The sequence below is a fragment of the Galleria mellonella genome, unplaced genomic scaffold, assembly GCF_026898425.1.
Source record: "Galleria mellonella isolate WM207_F2 unplaced genomic scaffold, CSIRO_AGI_GalMel_v1 utg200, whole genome shotgun sequence".
Lineage (NCBI taxonomy): Eukaryota > Metazoa > Arthropoda > Insecta > Lepidoptera > Pyralidae > Galleria > Galleria mellonella.
Window position 1 is genome coordinate 1759942 of NW_026442034.1, and position 20954 is coordinate 1780895.

Genomic DNA, 20954 nt, shown 5'->3' on the forward strand with positions numbered 1-20954 from the left:
GAATGGCAACACATAGGGGTATCATGGGCGAAACAGTATACTCTGTTGTCCATGGTACTGCTCATGTTTGTAGGTGACGGTCACCACTTTCCATCGGGTGGGCCGTTAACTAGTTTGTCATTCTTAATTGCATAAAAAACCCATTTATTGATTATTGCGTGTGCGCATAATTTATTATTTATTTGTTATTATAATGCATTCATGTACATAATATAGAGTTGTTACAATGTTGTTATGATGCGTAAGTACATGAACCCTGTTTGGGTGTAGCACAATTATATTGAAAGGTAGCTAATATACATGCACTAATGTCAGTTTAAATGTTAGATTATATTTAATTATTTTACATATAATTGCTCGTTTTTAAATAGATTTGTCATGCAATTATTTCGATTTACATTAAACAAAATAAACAACAATTGAAAATATCATAAAAATAATTTTGATACTTGTTCATTTCACACCTCGAACGTCATTGTTGGTTATTCGTAACTACGGATTAATAATGTCCCACAAAAGATTATTAAAGATTGCATCCCACAAATAATGACTTCAATTGTGACAAAATTAAATAAAATTCCTATGGAACTAAACTGTAAGTATATACTTTTACATAAAAAAAAAAAGCATTTACCAAATCGGTTTGGAACTAATGGAGTTATAAGATATATATATATATATATATATATAAAACATACCTACATAAAACAGAAAAATGTTTCTACTCTCATAATCGAAACGAACCTCTTGATAATAACTCCACCAGACATTACACGATTTATATTAGATTACAATAATTTAAAACTTACTTACAATGCATAGTGAAAAGGGCAGAATGAGTTAATCTTTGGTTCGAACAAGGCGCCAGATTTCAGTGAAGTTTACGAAACCCACGGGTCCAATTTCAATTTGCGTAATAGGATAAACTGGGATTAGGGACCGTCGTGAGATTGATATAATTATAGCGGAGATTCCTCGAGTCGCAAATAAAATGAGAATTGATTATGGTGGATGCACGCGTATACAAGTGTTACTTATTAATCGGTGGGTATCGATTAATAATCGATTGTCCGAATTGCGTTTTAAATCTAATAATCGATTACATTATCTCTATCTATCTACCCTATTTAAGAGCTACGCTTTTCTCGGTGAAGCTCTTGCCACTCACTACGATTTTCAGCGAGTCTCTTCACCTCTTGATACGACACGACACCAACTTTTTTCTTGATCTGCTTGATCTAACTATGCCTTGATCTCCCTTTTCCCCTCCTTCCTTCTATCTTACCTTCTATTATAATGTTCATAAGTTCGTCGTGCTGCATCAAGTGTTCTAATATAATCTCTACACAGTATAAAATAAAGTCGCTAATCGCCGTGTATACGTTTAGAAATTTTAAACTACTCGTGAATTTTAATGCAATTTTCGTCAATAGATATAGCTATTCAAGAGGAAGGTTATATGTATAGTTTAAAATAGTTTAATGTAGACTTTATAATATTATATAAATTTAATTAAAAACAAACTTCATGTCGGTAAAGTTAATTTTATCGACAGTACCGATACGATCGATTGACCGAATGATATTGGATTATTCTGAATGAATATAATCGATTAATTAATAATCGATTATTTATTAGCCAGCCCTAGCGTGTAGAGTACTTCCAAGGTAAATAAAAATAGAAGAAGAAAAGGATCAATCTATTCATCCTCTCAAATATCTTTTTAAGCGTCATTCAAAAGAAGCGTATTCTCAATTCGTATTTTTTGTACGTACGTTCCGCGATGCCTTCGCAAATTATAAACCGATTTTTATTTTGCAATCGATAGGGTTGATATTGCCATGACGATTGTAACCACTATTTGCCGCGAAACAAAACCTATTTGAAAACAGTTGAAAATAGAATATTCCACGTTCTAAATTCAAATATGTTAAATCTATTGTGTAAAACGTTTTGTTATTCAAAATATTGTATTTTATTAGTTTTAAAATACGGCCATAGACTAGACTAGACTAGTCTATAGTAATTCTCCGTTTTTTTTGTAAATATCTACTTGTCAAATAAATTGTAGAGATATAAACACGTAATATTCATATTAACGAAAAAAAAAAAAATACAACGAATCGAGACCCTTCTCCTTCTGAAAGTCGTTCAGAAATGTATTTGAAATATAAGCATTCGCATAATTCCTGGTTATTTATAGTCGAATCCTCTAATACAGTCCATTTTTCCATATTTATACCATAAGAATAAACTGACATTATATTACATATTATTGTTATTAACAGCTTTTTCAGGCAGAAAAACTTGTGACACTGCGACCTTTCAATCTTCTTTACTAATACAATACGTACACATCCTATCAAACGCAATAGCTTAGCAGTCAGAGAGTGCATCTCACTTACATGCACGGGAGACGCGATACTTATTTTTATATATTTGTTTAAACTTTAATCCACAGTGAAACTGTGTACGGCGGAATTAACACCGGACGGTGTTCGCTACCTGTGAACCATTGGGCAAACCGAGGAATAAGTAGGCGGTGCATTAATTAATATTTTTTTTTTATTTTAATAGGTACACATTACGGATAACAATGTTACATTCATTTATATAGTACAATAAAATTTTGTTCAAGCTAACCCTCCAAAAATATGCGTACACAGCATGATTAAAACATAAACACATAGCTAAATAAGTATGTAAACACAATATAATTTATACAACAAAGATTATTTAATTTACACATTAACAACTATAAAGGTACGCATGGATAACCATACATATATACACACACACATATACACACGCAACATACACATACCGATACACACATACATATACATACACACATACCACAGCGTATATATTACATAATATATACGTTCATATATAATATCCATTTATGTAACAATAAAAGAGACTATCTAATAATTGAAGAAATATAAAAATTCATATATTATAAACATATAATTACACTAATATAATAATACACAAAATATCCAAAATAAATAAATAAATAATATATAAATAAATACATAAATTTTACTATAACAAACAATCAACTATATTAGAAGAGCAAATAAAACAAACTATAACTTAGAGAAACCAATAAGATTAAGTTCAAAACGAAAGTAACTTGTGTCGTATCGTATTTTTTTTTTGTTTGAAACGAATAATTCGATTAAATTTGTGGCAACCCTATCCTATTATATCTCGACCATGAAGTTCCCTTAGTCGTCTCTTACGACATTTACGGACAAGGAAGGGGTGGCCCATTCGTGTTTCAACCGTGAAGCAGTTGTGTTTACATGGCTGTGTTTCAGTTTGAAGGGTGGAATATGGCGTGAATTTACTGGGTACAGAGGAATAACACTTGAGTCCTCAGGAATGGCAACGCATGGGGGGTATCATGGACGAAACAGTATACTTTGTTATGTCCATGGTACTGCCCATGTCTATAGGCGACGGTTACCACTTTCCATCAGGTGTACCGTCAGCTTGTTTGCCATTCTAAGTTGTATAAAAAAAACACACGGTGAAATTTTGAACTGTTTATATTTATAAATACGGGAGTATTAATGTTACTTCTGCCCATCCTATTTATTTTTATGGTAAACTCTATCTGTGATTTACTTCTTTTATAAATTGGAAATTTAATATACTAAAAGACCAAAGATAAAGTATCGCAATTTGATAGGCAGTGTAATAAACTCGTTTATTTGATATAATATCTCTCAGTATCGCCTTGACCCTGTTTGTTTCCAACGAGTGATTAAATATTCATTTCTCGATAAATATTTATTTCTCGCTAAATTTTAATTTTGCAAAAGTTTTTCTCTCTTCGTCGTGTGGTCCCGGCATAGAATAGGCCACCCCTTCCTTTTCTGTGGGTGTCGTAAGAGCCGACTAAGAGAGAGTGAGGGATGGGCAGCAGCACCCATCCGCTTGCCAGGTGTGGTCTACTGGCAAGACCCCCCCCCCTCAAGGAGGAGGCTTATGTTCAGTAGTGGACAGTTAATGATAATAACTCTTACATGAACGAATAGCATATTTTTGGTAATAGTTACATACATACATACATATCTGTCACGCCTGTCTCCCATTAAGATAGGCAGAAACAATAGAACGCCAAATGCTTCGATTCAAATAAACCTCTTTCGCTTCCTCTGCTTTTTTTGATACAACTTAGAATGGCAAACAAGCTGATGGGTTATTTGATGGAAAGTGGTAGTAACTGTCGCCTATAGACATGAGTAGTATCATGTACATAACAGACTATACTGTTTCGCCCATGATACCTCCCATGTGTTGCCATTCCGGAGGACTCAGGTGTTATTCCTCTGTAGTCTGTCAATTCACTGCTATATTCCACCCTTCAAACTGAAACACAGCCATGCAAACACATTCGTAATACATTACATACATACATATATTATATAAGTAATGTTTATGTATTATATGTGTATATCTTATGTATTATTATGTATAATTATTTCAGTATGATACTGTAATTATGTCAGATATTTTTCACCACATCTGCCCTTCATACGCTTTCTGTTCTTACCTAATGGTTAGCTGATAGAGAATGCCATATGGCATTAAGCTCGCCACTAGTACAAAGTTTTATTGTGCAATAAAGAATAAATAAATAAATATATACATTCGTAAAAATTACTGATTATTTTATTACTATTTTGTCATAATACTTCATAAAAATATTTACAAATTTTTATTTTTGTAATATATTTTTGTCACAAAGTTTAAATAAATTGTGTTTTAAATTCCAGAAATCTGTATTATAAATAGACATATTTACAGTATTAAAACAGAACGGTTTCCTGTCCTTTTGCGGTATTCATTCATTACTTTACATTGTTTTATTATGTCACCGAGTCAATATAAATATCAAATTCATATATCTTCTTCGTTTCCATGGATACCATCATTAAAATTTTATTAATTAATCGTGCCAAACCATAATAATGCAACTTCTAATTACGTCCTTACTAATAATATTATAAATGTGAAAATGAGATGGTTTACTACCTCTCAGCGCTTTAATGGCTTAATCAATTACTATGAAATTTGTGCGTACCAAATTTCATACCATAATGGATGGAAAAGAACAAGACTATTATATTTTTACAGAATGTTTCATCGTACCTCCGATCAAACTGTTTATAATTACTCCTTTCCATCCAAAGGTTGCCTGGAAGAGATCCATTCACCCATTGTTTTCTCATTGTGATTATTTCTTGTAATTGTTTATATTTATAATAAGTTTACTATTGTAATCTTTTGGAGGAAACAATAAAGAGTATCTATCTATCTATCTACTAAAGCAACACTGGGTGGAAGGGTTTGTTAGTAATGCGGGCTACCAGTCCTATTGCCAGCAATATACCCTGTCAGGTCGACCTCCACGCGGTTCCCCCTGGAAACCGTCGTGCTGAGTTCCAGGTGTATTCATCACGAGGGGTTAACTGACCTGTTTTTTCATTATCCACCTATCATCCCTCACTGGTGCCCCGCCAGCGTATACCGTTAGCGCAGGCAGCCTTTTTGTGCAACACAATTTAATTATTATATAAAATCCATACATTTACTAACTCGTGTTGGCAAATCCTGATATAACCAGAGGGAGGCTTTGGTCAAAAGTCAATTGCTTGGGTAACTCTGTCCCATTCGTGATTCTACCGTGAAGCAGTTGTGTTTGAATGATTGTGTTTCGGTTTGAAGGGTGGTATATGGCGTGAATTTACAGGGTACAGAGGAATAACACCTGAGTTCTCAGGAATGGCAACGCATTGGGGGTATCATGGGCGAAACAGTATACTCTGTTATGTCCATGGTACTGCTCATGTCTATAGGAGACGGTTACGATTTTCCATCAGGTGGGCTGTCAGCTTGTTTGCTATTCTAAGTTGTATCGGTGTTATCCCAAAAATTCTACACAATTCATTAAATAAACTACATCTTAATAACATTCTTCATTAAACTCCAGGAATCAAAAGTATTAGACGCATGCTCCATTAGTAAATAATATTAAAAATAGTCCCACTGCTAACATTCCCACGGAATAAAATAAAATATGAGAACAAGTGTTTTGCTAACAAACCCGTTCTTATCTCTACAAAACCAGCTATAAACTGAGAAATAATACATATACATAACAGTTCTAAAAGTAGCGGGAAATAGCTGGTATATAATATTTTAGTTTTACGTCACTGAAGCGTACAGTAGTTGCTAGAACTCGCTCGCATTTTCCCAGTTCCGCCCGAGACAACTTTTCAACGCGGCTAAGGAATGCTAGTCTCAACTTATGAACTTGAATTTTGTGAACGCTCTTTTGAAACTATGCGGCGCGGCGTTGAAGTACAACCCCATATTTTAAGCCCCTTTGACAATATTTAAGATGTAACTGTATATTTAGAAATAGTAAACTGTGTAATATTTTACCAGAAGGAGGATTTATACAAAAGTCGCCTGGAAGTGTACTTTGACCAAACAAGTGTTTGTCTACCGTGAAACAGCCGTGTTTGCAAGGCTATGCCTCGGTTTGTTCTTAGATTATATAGATAAAGTTTCTCCATAAAAAAGGGGTCAACTTTCTCATACAATTTTGCGTGATAAATAGTTATGAGTGATTCCTTTGTAACATCTATATTTATTTTGTCTTATAACGTCTGTATCATTTTAATGCGTAAACACTCATTTTATTTATTAAATAATACATCAAGTTACATTGTAAATAGAACACTGATAAAAAAAACAATTCAACTAATTTGACAATTAGCTCATAAAGAATTGACCCGTTTTTGAAGCTCAATGCTTTATCTATATAATCTAAGGGTGGGTTATAGTAGTGAAATTACACGGTAGAGAGACACAAGTTTTTATTTAATTCTCAAGAATGGCAACGCATGCATAGTACCATAGAGTTTATACATTACTCTGCGATTTTCATAACAAAAAAAGTTTAGTTGATTAAAATTATTTTGTTTAATTCCGCTACCATTAGTATGCGTGCGACTGTTAACATTTGATTTAACTTCGAGCAGCAATCTCAATTTGCCTGAAGAGGCTTCGTTTATAAATAAAACGCGTATTGCAATATGTGCGTAGACTAAATAACGGTCAGAGATTGACTACTAATAGGAAAAGAATTTCTGGTAATAACAATAGTAGTCAAATCTCAAATGTTGGCAGTCACACGCATACTAATGGTAGCGGAATTAAACAAAATAATTCTAATCAACTAACCAGTGATATGAACTTTCGCAAAATAATATTTAGTTCATTTATAAAAAAAAAATATTTTCATAAAACATGTTCATAGTTTTTAAGAATACTTATTAACAGAAATAGATCTAAAATAAATAGATAAATAAAAATTTATTAGTACAATTTTACGACATTAAACATTATAGGTACTATGAATTGTAAATATGAATAAAATATAAATATGACGTCATTTGTCTCATGTTTGAAACAAATGACGTCATTCGCCTCAATCACTGGGTCTACCATAAAACCAAATTTATTCTGAAGATACGAACCCGAACTGATATACGTATAAACACTTTCGTATCTATATCAGTCCCATTGATTGAAATTGATTCTTTATTCGTCATAAGCCCGAATATAACATAAAATATCATGTCCGTTCATGTAAAAATATTATTTCGTTTAGCTGAGAAATTTCGGAAACAATTTCATGGTATCTTTTTTGTATTTTGGGATTTTATGGTGTAGAAATATGATTTTTTATTACGGTAGAGGCGATACTTAAGTACGTATCATGTCTGCCATATCTGAAAGTAAATGGATGAACCATTCGATATTATTAGAATGCGGTTCTAAAAATATCATAAAAGTTTTCTTTTATCCATTTTCTTTGTTTAAAAATTTTGATATTGCAAAGGTCCATAAAATAACCATTTATCATAATTATAGACATATATATATATATATATATATATATATATATATATATATATATATATATATATATATATATATATATGAAATTTAATACCTCAATGGTATAAACAAATCAAGTATAATAATTATGTTCATTTAAAGAAGTCTTTTTTTTTAAATAAAAAAAAAAATTAAAGAAGATAACATAAAAGTTTATAATATTTAATATTATATAATTTATAATTCCATAGTTTAATATTGTTATAAGATAAACTTAAATTTACATATAAGAGAGGATGCTGAATGACTGCCATATATGGGTTACCATATATCAATGTATAGCCGAAACATCCAAATCTATAATAAATTCTTTATATAGTCCATATAAACAATAAGTAAGGTGTTTTAAAAACTATTCCTTAGAAAAATCTTTCTCCGTTTTAAAATGGGGGTTCATATAAAATTTCATCAGTTTAGAAGTTAGACACGTGATATTTTATAGAACAAAGAATCGAATACTATACCTCAATACTCGAGCGAAACTACAGACAAAAGTTAGTTGTAACATAAAATTCAAAATATAATAATATAGTATAGTAGCAGTATACTATTATTCTTATATCTACTATGCGTAAGGATAGAAAATAAAAATTCTTTCAATCCAAAAACACTTTTTCGATAATATATAATAAACTGTTTTACTAACATCCAAGGCTTTATGAAAAAGGATTTACTATCCATTCTATAATTTTCTACAATGCACTCAGATTTTGGGCAAATATATTAATTCGAATCTCGCCTTTTATATCTACTACAATATTATCAATAAAGAAACAGATTTATTGGGTTCTGTTGATATAATTATAATACAAAATTGCTTTTTTTTCTGAATAGGCCAGATGCCGAATGATCACAATGAACGATAAATCCTATACAGGCTTATAGGAAAACATGATCTTATTATCTACAGAGAATTTAATCGGAAAGAGCATTAACTTCAGAGGGAAAACAAATTAATTGACTCTCACGACAAAGCGAGCCAATAGAGGTTGCATTGTTCAACGTCTGGAGAGAACGTGGATTTTATTGTAAACGATGTAAATAGAATTATCCAGCGTTTTTATTTTTACAAATACAAATGTCTTTATTGTGGAGCATAGGTCAGATTAAGGTGGAATACCTTCGGTTAGATAGTATCTCCATATCCGGCTATATAAGCGTACAATATATGATACAATTATAAATCAAGTACATGCATTATTTAACAATAATTTGCTAGACATAACAATTTTTTGCTGGACTTTAATGGAATTAATTGAACCTAGTTGTTCACTTTTGAATTTGACACAAGACGTCATATGTATATATATATATATATACACAATATACAATAAACAAATTTGTATAATTGTTTTTGTGTTATATTAGAATAAGCGGAGGACAGATAAATAAAAATTATAAAAAAAAAACATTGGATTTTATTGCATTTTTTTTATAATATCTTCTATACACAGCCATGCATCGTCTGATTAAAATCTTGAAAAAGAGAAGGAAATTTTTGAAACCTCCTGGTACTAACACAGCGCGTGTTTATGCTTCATAATCTAAATCACCTGATACTCTCGCCATAAATTTTTGCCTTTGGTCGACCCTGAGAACATGAGTCGAACTGCCATCATCTTTATTGCATTGTGATGTCTTTATTAACAAAGAAAGCTAAGAATTTTATTTTATTATTTTTATTTTACCAATAAACGATGGGATCATCAATTGATTAACGTGTTCAGCTGTCAAGTATAGTTATTATAAAATAAAAAAATATACATTTTTCGCTTTAAACTAAAAACTTTATTATCCATTGGTGTATAAAATTTATAGTTTATACTATGTAGGTATGTGTAAATAAATAGTCATATGTATATCTTTCCAATGTCTATATATTAGTCTAATAATGGATATATCAAATATTGATTATCCAATATATAATACCGAAATAAAGAACTCAATTGAAATGTATATTGACTAATGTAACGATGTCGAAATAGGTGATGACCTATTTCTCTACTATAAATGTTTAAAGGTAGCCAATATACACATATCGGAGAAGCACGAACATTATCCATACCCAGTTTAGACTAAACCAGTATTGAATTTGCTTTTATCCTGCACATAGTAACAATGCTTTCAACTCTACTTTTACCAAACAAATAGTATCTTTCAATCACTGATTAAAGTAATAAATAACAAACTTTCAAAATAGACCTGCAGAATTGAACCTTTGTAAAACAAATCCATTGTATGATCTTATTGAATGGAGTTCAATTTGAAACATGTACCTACGCTTCGAATTTTCTAACCGCTGTTTCCTTTTCAGGCTGTTTCTACAATCGCCAGCGAATCCAGATCTCTTGTATATAATTTTCTTCTGTCACACACAACTCACTGTGACTTTACTGCTTTGCTTCATATTTGGGAGTAAGGTAATTGTTCCTTTTATCATTATATTTTTAGGTAAACATTTTTCTTTCTTTTTTCATTCAGCTTCTCAAAGATAGACTGTAAGAGATCCCTCTATACAATAAGTCTGTCATTGTATTATATCTTTTAATGTGTCGAATGCAAATTATGTGCAATAAGGATTTTAAAAGACAATACAATAGTATGTTGACTTAGATTTGATAATATTAGTAAGAATTATTCTAGCTGATAGTAGCAATCTGTTTTAAAACATCACCGAAAACTTAACTACGGTTACCAACCCTCCTACTAAGCGTAGCAACGCCCCTTAAGACTGCCAAACCCCCCCACCCCCCCAGGGAGAAGCCTATGTTCAGCAGTGGACAGTTAAAGGCATAATGATGATGGTACTATCCAGATTATAATATATATATAAAACAATATTAATTTCTTTTTTTTATGGGTGATAATGGTATGGTAACCCCACCCGCGCTGTCGGTATACACCGACGGGGCACCAGTGAAGGATGATAGGTGAGGATAAAGCAGATCAGTTAGCCCATCGTGACGAATTCAACAAGTATTGTTCACGATGGTTTCCAGGGGGAACCACGTGGAGGATATCGACCTGATAGGGCTGATATTGCTAACAATTGGGCTGTCAAACTCCATTGCTAACAATTCCTTTTCCCCCATATTAATCTATTAGTAGTTATGCATTATATATAACAAGCCAAATACTAAACAAGAGTAATTTCAATTTACATAAACTCCCATTACACTATTAGGTTAGACGTACCCGCAACTTCATAAACTAAAATAATGTTATAGGTCTGTGGTACCGAACCGAAATTACCTAAGTGATTATCGTACGTATTTTCATATTTGGGTAGTGGCCTAATGACGGATATTTAGGGCCGTTTTCCAATAATAGTCTTCCAATAATCCACTATTGTACTTTCTGTTATGAATCTTAAATCTCCAAAATTGTTACAACATTGATTACAACATGATTACAAATAGATTTGTATTCAAAGTCTTGTCATTTTATCGCTCATAAAATTTTACTATTATTTTTAGTATTAATCATTTGTCCTTCTCACTGAGCGACGTATATTAATGCCTAAGATTTGAGATTACAGTTAATTGTATTTTATTTATAGTCTATCAAGTCAAATATATATATATATATATATATATATATATATGATATGATATGATAACGTAGCTTTCTATAGGTGGATTTTTTTATAGTCGGTTAAGTAATTTCTGAGTTTATCTATCATAAACAAATGACCGTTGGCCATGTAGCACCGGCATAGAATAGACCACCCCTTCTTTTCCCGTGGTTGTAAGAGGCGACTAAAGGAAAGCGAGGAATAGGCAGCAGCATCCATCTTAAAACATCTCCAAATCCTAACTACGATTGCCAATCTTCCTGTCAAGCGTGACAACTACTGGTAAAATCCCCCAAGGGGGAGGCTTAAATTATTTTAATAATTAAACTCCCTTAGTTACCTCTTACGACACCCACGGGAAGGGAACTGGTAGCCTATTCTATGCCGGGACTACACGTTTGTTTATTTATAATGGATAAATTTAAAAACCACTTGACCAATTTTAAAAATTATTTCATTTTAATAAGCCACATTATTAGCAAATGACAAAGGCTACATACTATCTTTGACAATTCTATTCACCTTATATATTATTATTATAAAGAATGAAGTATTAAGTACCAACATTTCACTTTTACAATGTAATCAAAACACAAAATGTAGCAAACCTGAAAGCAGTATGACCGTCGTAAAGCCAGGCTAGCACCAAGTCCCCAGATGCTACCAACTGCGTTATATGGATCTAGATGTACAGAATATTTCCATATAAGTCGATGGTAAATAATTTAGAATAGTACCGTTATTGTGGCTACATTAACATCTCCCAGTAAAGTCAGCTTCACATTAAAATCTTTATTGCATTCAGAAATACAAAAATAGTGATAATTAGAAATATTATCAACACATTGAAATTTTAAATATCATTGTTTAAGTCTTAGATATACTACGCTATTTCATTATGGTCTTTTAAAGCAATATTAAAATAATAAAATTTTTTTAGGCATACATGGTATACAAAGGGCATGGCAAAGACGATCGTGAAAAAACAGGAAAATTTAGATCCAGACCAGCAGAGTCAACATACACCATGACGACTAATAGAAGCACACGGTTCTGTGACAATATGACAGAAAGGGAGCTAGAGGTAAGAATTTATAATAAACTAAGAGTTATAATAAGTTTGAAGTTAAATATGTTTATCGTTATAAATTTAAACTCAATTAGTACTCTGTAATATTCAGAACAAACGACTTAATAAATCATTTTAAATATTTTTTACAATTTACATTTAAAACGTAGAATCTCATTAAAAGATAGGAATACTTGAAAGGTAATAAATAATATTAATATATCAATTATCAATTCTTTCTAAAGGAGGAGTTCAGAAAAATATGTAACCAGCTAGAAAAATTACGTGAACGATGCGGGACGTATGCAGTCGTTGCTCGTCGTATCACAGCTATGCAAGATGCAGCAGCCTTGCATGACCGTAAACCACCAGCTTCTGATCACTCGGCCCCTCTCAAACTGAATACAGTTTTTAGTGCAGTCGCTGATCGGCTGATGTGTACTGTAACACCAGCTGAAGAGTCCAGCAGTAGTGGGAGAGATTTGCCTTTTGAAGCTCCCCCAGCCTATAGACATAAGACTTTCAGTCCAAGCAAAAGTGTAGAAGCGAGTAATACAGAGCAAAGTCAAACAGATGTGACAACTGATTCTCCAAAACGAAGGACAGATCTCAATGAAGAAAACAAAGATGAAAAACAAAATGGTGTATTTAAAATATCCGGTGAAGCAAATTGTAGTGATATTCGACCACCAGAAGTGGCCAGACAGAATAGTTTTAATAATAAAAGTGACAAACCAAGTGAACTCAAGTCTAGTCCAGGTAGCACAGAAACTATGAGAGGTGTTAGATCTGGTCATGCAAGAACTCACGCAATCGTTATTAACTTAGACGATAAAAGTCGTTTTACAGAAGAAGTCACTGTTTAATCTGTACATAATTTTAAAGACTGTACTAATATTTCCATTGACTTATTTCTGAAAGTTATACCTGAATATAATTTTTTTAATTTTAGAAATGGTAATGTTGATATTACGAAGACAATTGATGAAGATTATCTTAAGGATATAGGTATTGATGTAAAAAAATTATATACAGGTAGTTTCCAAATATTTAATAGATTAGTTTTGTATTTATAAATGCTAGTCTTTACTGTGATTCATAGATATTTAACAATGTATTGTTACACTATATTTGTGGTATAATATGTAAAGTTTATAGTTTTGAAAATGCATATCAAAATGTAACTTCCTTTGAATGTAATATTGACGAACGAAAGTTGTGAATGAGAAATAAGGCAAACTTGAATAATACTATTCATAGCTCGCTAGTTTGTTCCGAGAACTTGTTACCTTTATCTGGGATCACTTTAGAACTTTCATTTGTTTTATTAGTCTTGTATATCAAAGAGGCGGCGTAGTTAATTTAAGCGATAGCAAAGTTAATTTAATTTATAAAACGTGTGTAAATAAATGACATTGTGGAAACCTAAACAATTTCACTGCCAAATTACTACAAGGAATAAGTCAAAGATTTGAAAATTTTACCGAAATAATAACTAAACATTTTTAAATTAAATAATTTTTTTTATAATATTTTAAAATTAGCAACTTTCATCAGGATACAAAAATAGTACATTTGAAAAAAAATCTAATATTAGTCGAATTAACCCATATAAAGAAAAAAAATCTAAAAATCGGATCGGATCTAATTTTCGGATCTTTAATCAAAACGACAATTAAAAATTTGAATCGTAGAAAGAATTAAAAAATGTTGTACAGTTTTGGAGCATAGCTCAACCTTGTGATCACTAATCTATATTTGATGCAAGCGTGGTAATTACATAAAACATTCGCTTAGAATAGGAATGATAAAATGAACCCCTTCACTTATAATTAAGTTAATAAATTGGCTATTACTTTCTAACTTTGCTTTTTCGTCATTTAATTCATCTAAGTTTTAATCAATTGTGTAACAGTTTTAATAATGTACAATGTTCTTTTCTCAGAATTGTGATTTATTATTGAACGATCTTGTATCTTCTCTAATTGTTATTATACTTAACATGATGTTGTAATTTTATTTAATGAAACCACGTATGCAACAATTTTTAAGATTACGCTTAATACCGCAAATTTAGCTTTTTCGTAAGCGTGATCGTGTATTATAATATTCCTATTGCTATTTGTAATGTAAATTGTCCAGCCATGATGAAAGACAACTAGTGAATATATTTTTGTAAATAATATATTTAAGAGAAGTGAATAAATTATGTACATGTTATAAGTAAGTGCAAATTTTATGTTACGTGCCATATTTCCTAGCAATAAATATAATTTGAATTTACCCTTGTAAAGAAATCTTCGGACTGTATTTTATTCTAAAGATGTTTAGAATCCATTAATATTTATAATAATAAGGTGCTTTGATATTTCAATTTTCTGTATTCCTTTAAATCTTGCTTTCAATCGATTTCTCTTTTTGCAAAGATTAAAAGGGATTCAAATTGATTCAAGATTTGTAGATAATAAGCTTCCTCGTCTTCCTACTTGTTTCAAATGTTACATATTTTATTTGTTTCGTGTACTTTATCATGTACATTTACAAATGTATATAAGCAAGCAGTGTTTATATTTTCAATGTGTAAAGAGTCAAGTCACAATTTTAGTCAACTACACTTCATGTGTATAGAATGATATACAAATCATCAAAATCCTTTAAAAGGAATATTCTATCAACGTAATTCAACATTTATGCAAACATTTTTCAAAAATTTCAATGAAAGAACATGAGTCGGATATTGATAAAAAAATTAAACTTAGGGCTTCAGCTTTTAATTCTATATGGGAGCGATTTTGGATTCATGAACTTTTGTATGAATATGTTTCGTAGCATTAGTACAGTTTTAGTTATATGTATCACTGATGATTTCTTTTCTATTCTATATTTAAGTAAAATCATAGTTTTATTTGTGAAATTCGAATGGGTCACGGTTGCAAGTGATCCTATAAAACGCATTATCTTGGTGAAACTTATTTTCTTGCCATCCGCTGCCGCATACGGAATATTTTGAGGGTAGCTTGAGCCTACATCGTTTTTTATTACCAATATCACTGTGGCTATCCTCATTCAAATATCACTTATATTAACCTTATAATTTTATTTCAAATATTTGTACTTTGTTAAAATATTTTTATTATTTATACATGCTACCGGTTTCGAAACTTCATCTTTCTTCATATTCATTTGAAAGCACAAAACAAATAGTAAATATGGTTACATAAATATCTATGTTATATATTATATAGATACAATATCTATATATTGCTCAATAATGGGTGTATTAATTATCAGTTATCTGATACATAATATTAAAATGAAAAACCCGATCGAAATGAATATAGGTATCTGACTAGTATGTATGATATCGAAGTAAGGGATGACCTTTTATTCCAACATTAATATCTGAGGAACCCAATATATAGGTTTCAAAACGATACCAATAATACTAATGCCTACTAAGAATATATATTTTTCTCAAACATGCTTGAAAATGTGAGTATTATTTTAACAATTTTTGCGATAAATCAAAATTGCCGTGCTGGCCAGATACATGTGAGCAGCGACCGGCAAAAGTTTTATGAAAATCCATACCTGTCGTGTTTTGCGGCCAGATAAATTAATATACTACTATTAAAAACTCATATCTGTCCTGTAATTTAAAAATGGAATGACCTTTTACTTCAAAACATGACTACCAAGGAGATAACTAATAAAAGGCTTTATTTAAATTTCGAACTGGTTTGCAAATAGAAAGCTATTTATGGAAAAAAAACAAAGAAACATTATGGCGCGTGAAAAATTATTATTGTTCGTTACTCATCATTGAACTTAAAAAGTGAAATTGTGTTTTTGATTTCCGCGCATTGTTTGAGAAAAGTACTATAGAAAAGCCTTGGCCACAACTAGACATTGATGGAAATATGTGCCTCGACTACGCCTCGGCCCATATTTGCACGTTCGTCCATCAATGCCTCAGTTGCTGGCCGCTGCAGTAATGTACTATTAAAATATACAATAATGTATTACCATTGAATGTTCAATTTCAGAATTCACGAATATTCTTCAATACAATATTGATGGATTTATTTGTACTAAACGGATTTGATAATTTTATGTATTGTTTTGATATTATTGTCGTATTTACTTAATAAAAAAACTGAAAAGTAGATTTACCAAAGGTTACCAAAGAATCTTATCGTTCACATAAGCTGCTGTCGAATTTTTAGATAATAATAGTGGTAAGCGCTTGTAAATTTTTACTATACAATCTCTGATTCGTACAATCACTGCAAACATAAACATTCCTTATAATAGATAATAAAATATACTATTTAAAATATTTGAAATAGCAAAAGAAACTTGACATAACACTTGCCATTCATAGTGAAAAGATCTCCTAAAATAATCTCTAAATCTCTAAACATTCCAATGTCATACTAGCAATCAAGAGATCTAGCAATTAAGAGATTTGATTTTTTACATACAATTACCACGTATAGTTACGTTTAAATGGATGTTATAACTAAATTAAGTACTTGATCTAATTGTATATCAAAGAATATTATTATTCAAGCCGAAACTTGCCGAAGTGTGACGAAATTAGTGTTTTATGTAAATTTTCAATTACATTTGAATTGTGAATGAATGAATAAATGAATGAAAACTCTTTATTGTTCTCCTTAAAGAATGATTCAGTTACAAAAAAAAAATATGTGTACAACTTTCAATATTGCTGAAATTTTAATCTATACTTATAATAAATCTGTAGAGAGTTCAATTCTGTACATGAAATATATTTCCAAAATAACTATCAGGTTGTGATTAGTGATCGATACTAATGACAAAAATGCAGTCAGTAAAATTTTTATCTATCTGTCTGTATGTTCGTTATAGAAACAAAAACTACTAGACGGATTTTAACGAAACTTGGTACTCTATATTATTCTTCATACTCCTGGGTAGGTTATAGTATACTTTTCATCACGCTACGATCAATAGGAGCAGAGCAGTGAAGGGAAATGTTGGGAAAACAGGAGAACTTACTCCATTTTTAAGCTTCCGTCGCGTGTGCAGCCTTAATGGCCACTTTTTAAAATGTAAAAATGTCCACCCGTGCGAAGCTGGGACAGGCTGCTAGTTATAGAATAAATGTGTACAAATCTATTACTAGCCCTGTGGTCACGGCATAGAATGGGCCACTCCTTCCCGTGGGTGTCGTAAGAGGTGACTAAGAGAACTAATTGTCGAGGGATGGGTAGCAGCGTCTCCCTTAAAACATGATCCTTACATAGAATGGGCCACCCCATCCCTTACCTTGGCTGTCGTATTAGGCGACTAAGAGAACTAATAGTCGAGATATAAGTAGTAGCGTCCCTGTTAAAACATCACCAAAGATAAACTGCGCTTGCCAATCCATCTGCCAAGGATGACAACTACTTGCAAAACCCCCTTTATGAGGGAAGCTTGTTGTATGTCTAGCAGTGGACAGTTAATACCTGATATGAGTATATGATGAAACCTATCACAAAAATTTTTGCACCTACTCCAAATTTTGCTTCGAAAGTTGTCAAATAATATATTTGTTGCCACAACCCAAATTTTCAATAATAGATTATTTAATTAACATTTTAACTTGCTAACACAGCTCTTTTGAATCAATCGAAAATATTGAAAATTGTTGATTTATTTTGCAAATTTAACACATAATTCCAACATCAACACACTTCGGTAAGCATAGGTATAAACACTCTTATGCATACATCATGTATTGTCCCATAAAAATACCATAAAATAAACAATTCATTATTTAAGTAAAGACATCAGATGTACTTGACTCGTGTGCACTTGTATTGAATGTATATTTATATTGAGGGAAAAGGGATTGTTAGTAATGGAGACTGAGAATCCATTGCTAGCAATATACCCAACCAGGTCGACCTCCTCGCGGTTCTCCCTGGAAACTATCATGGTTAATTCCCGATGAATTCATCATGATGGGCTAACTGGCCTGTTTTCATTCTCATCTATCACCCTTCACTGGTGCTCCGCCAGCGTATCCCGTTAGCGCAGGCGGGTTACCATACCATTTTCACCCATCAAAATGTAAATATATTTAATAAAAAAAAAACTTGTTGGAACTACATTACAACTAGATATTATTTATATTGTACTATATATTTTGTATATAAATATAATAAATTGAAATATAATGCTTCAAATCAAACAATATAAGTTGCAATAATATAGTGTATAAGGCATCGTGATTGAGTTTCTATCGCGTATAAAAATGTAATATCGTCGGTATAAAACGTTGACTATCTAAATAAACAAGTTGACAAAACTATGTGTTTTACAGATTCCTCTAAACCCTTACTATTAATTCATTTGTGGCATATATATCGTCATAGTCGTAGAATACTGACGGATCTTTATATGTAATATTTGTCAGATCCGTCAGTATTCTACGACTATGACGATATATTTTATATATAACAAACCTTTATATATAACTAAATCTTTTAAATTTCTGTAAAAAAATAAATAATGAATAACAGAGCGCATGCGAGGCTGCGCGCGCAGAAGAACTTGAAAATTGTCATTCTTTTAAAATATATAGACGTTTAAACATTTGGTTGAATATTTTTACTTACTCATTTCCGATAACTGGTGACCCCGCAAATAAAAGTGTATAAGTGATCGTGATTGAGTTTCTATCGCGTATAAAAATGTAATATCTTCGGTATAAAACGTTAACTATCTAAATAACCAAGTTGACAAAACTATGTGTTTTATAGATTCCTTTAAATCCTTACTATTAATTCACTAATTGTTTATTCACTCTTACGCCACCATGAGTAGGACTTCTATTTATTTATTTATTCTTTATTGCACAATAAAACTTTGTACTAGTGGCGAACTTAATGCCATATGGCATTCTCTACCAGCTGATCATTGGGTAAAAACAGAAAGCGTATGAAGGGCAGATGTGGTGAAAAATATGTGACAATTATAGTAACACATTAAGGTTCTCCTTTAACCTATCAGGTTTTATCCTGTTTAGTCCTGATTGTAACATATCCTATAAAAAAACCGACTTTAAGTGAAACCTGATCAGTTATTTTAAATAAAAAAAATTAACTTATGATTTTCATAAAATTCTGTGGGACTAATCAGCTTAGAAGTGATAGAGCTATGAGGTAACAAACGTAAAAAAAATTAAGATCCTCCTTCTATAAGAAGTCGGAAATTGGACCCGGTAAATGTTAGAGGGAAAACCTACGTTTGCCTGATTAACTAGGTCTTTTTTTAATTATATAAAATTAATTAATTTATTTACATTATTTTTACCTGTACCTTTCCTGCACTAGATTACCTGCTAATTATGTTTTTCTCTCTAACTACACTGGGTTGGCTGGAAGAGATCTCTTTTAGAGATAAGCCCTCTCTTGCTAACAAGTTGTTAAACTAACCACTATTATAGTATCTATATATATATATATATATATATATATATATATATATATATATATATATATATATATATATATATATATATATATATATATATATATATATATATATATATATATATATATATATATATATATATATATATATATATATATATATATATATATATATATATATATATATATATATATATATATATATATATATATATATAAAGAGTCCTTTATTTTGCTCTAAATTAAAATTCTTTCTTATATTTCTTTATTACAATATATCGCGTAGCATAGAATGCTTTATGGTAAAGGCCTCCTCTAACTCCTTCCAGTTCTACTCATTTCTGTCCCGTACATCTTACTCTAGTATGGACCTGCTGTTTATTTTAGCTTATCTTTCCAGCGTCTCAGTGAATGACGTCTTTTCCTTTTGAACGGTGGAATATGCCAGTAAAATTACAGGATACAAAGGCATAATACTTTAATTCTGGAGAATGTCAACCTGTAAGGGATACCATGATTACCACAGTGTATATGTTGTTTAGAAATGACAAGCGACGGTTACCACTTACCATCAGATAGGCTGTCACCTTATGTTCCTTTCTCTCTCTTCAGTCGTGCACTCTTGACAGAGTGGTCGTGGTTTTCACAATGACAGTGGATCGTCGATAAGGCTTTCCTTCGCGATTGAGGTCCTCCCAATATGTCTCCATCTACATCTTCGCCGCCGAGCTAGAGCATTCCACAATAGACTGCTGTGTGGCCGTTTTGATGAGGTCAGTCCACCGCGTTGGTGATCTACCCCGTGAACGTTTGCTTTACCTTTCTACGTTACATTAAAAAATAATAATAAAAAATGCTT

At 31.3% G+C, this 20954-nt stretch overlaps 1 protein-coding gene across 1 annotated transcript in view; it reads left to right on the forward strand.

The window, feature by feature from the left end:
• The window catches only part of LOC113516454 (probable G-protein coupled receptor 158), a 197688-nt gene extending 178764 nt beyond the window's left edge, over window positions 1-18924 (forward strand). The window contains exons 10-12 of the mRNA XM_031913302.2: window positions 10301-10406; window positions 12501-12644; window positions 12875-18924. Of these exons, the coding sequence (XP_031769162.1) occupies window positions 10301-10406; window positions 12501-12644; window positions 12875-13495 (871 nt within the window). The 3' untranslated portion in view covers window positions 13496-18924. The remainder of the gene's footprint in view (window positions 1-10300; window positions 10407-12500; window positions 12645-12874) is intronic.
• Window positions 18925-20954: the final 2030 nt, after the last annotated feature.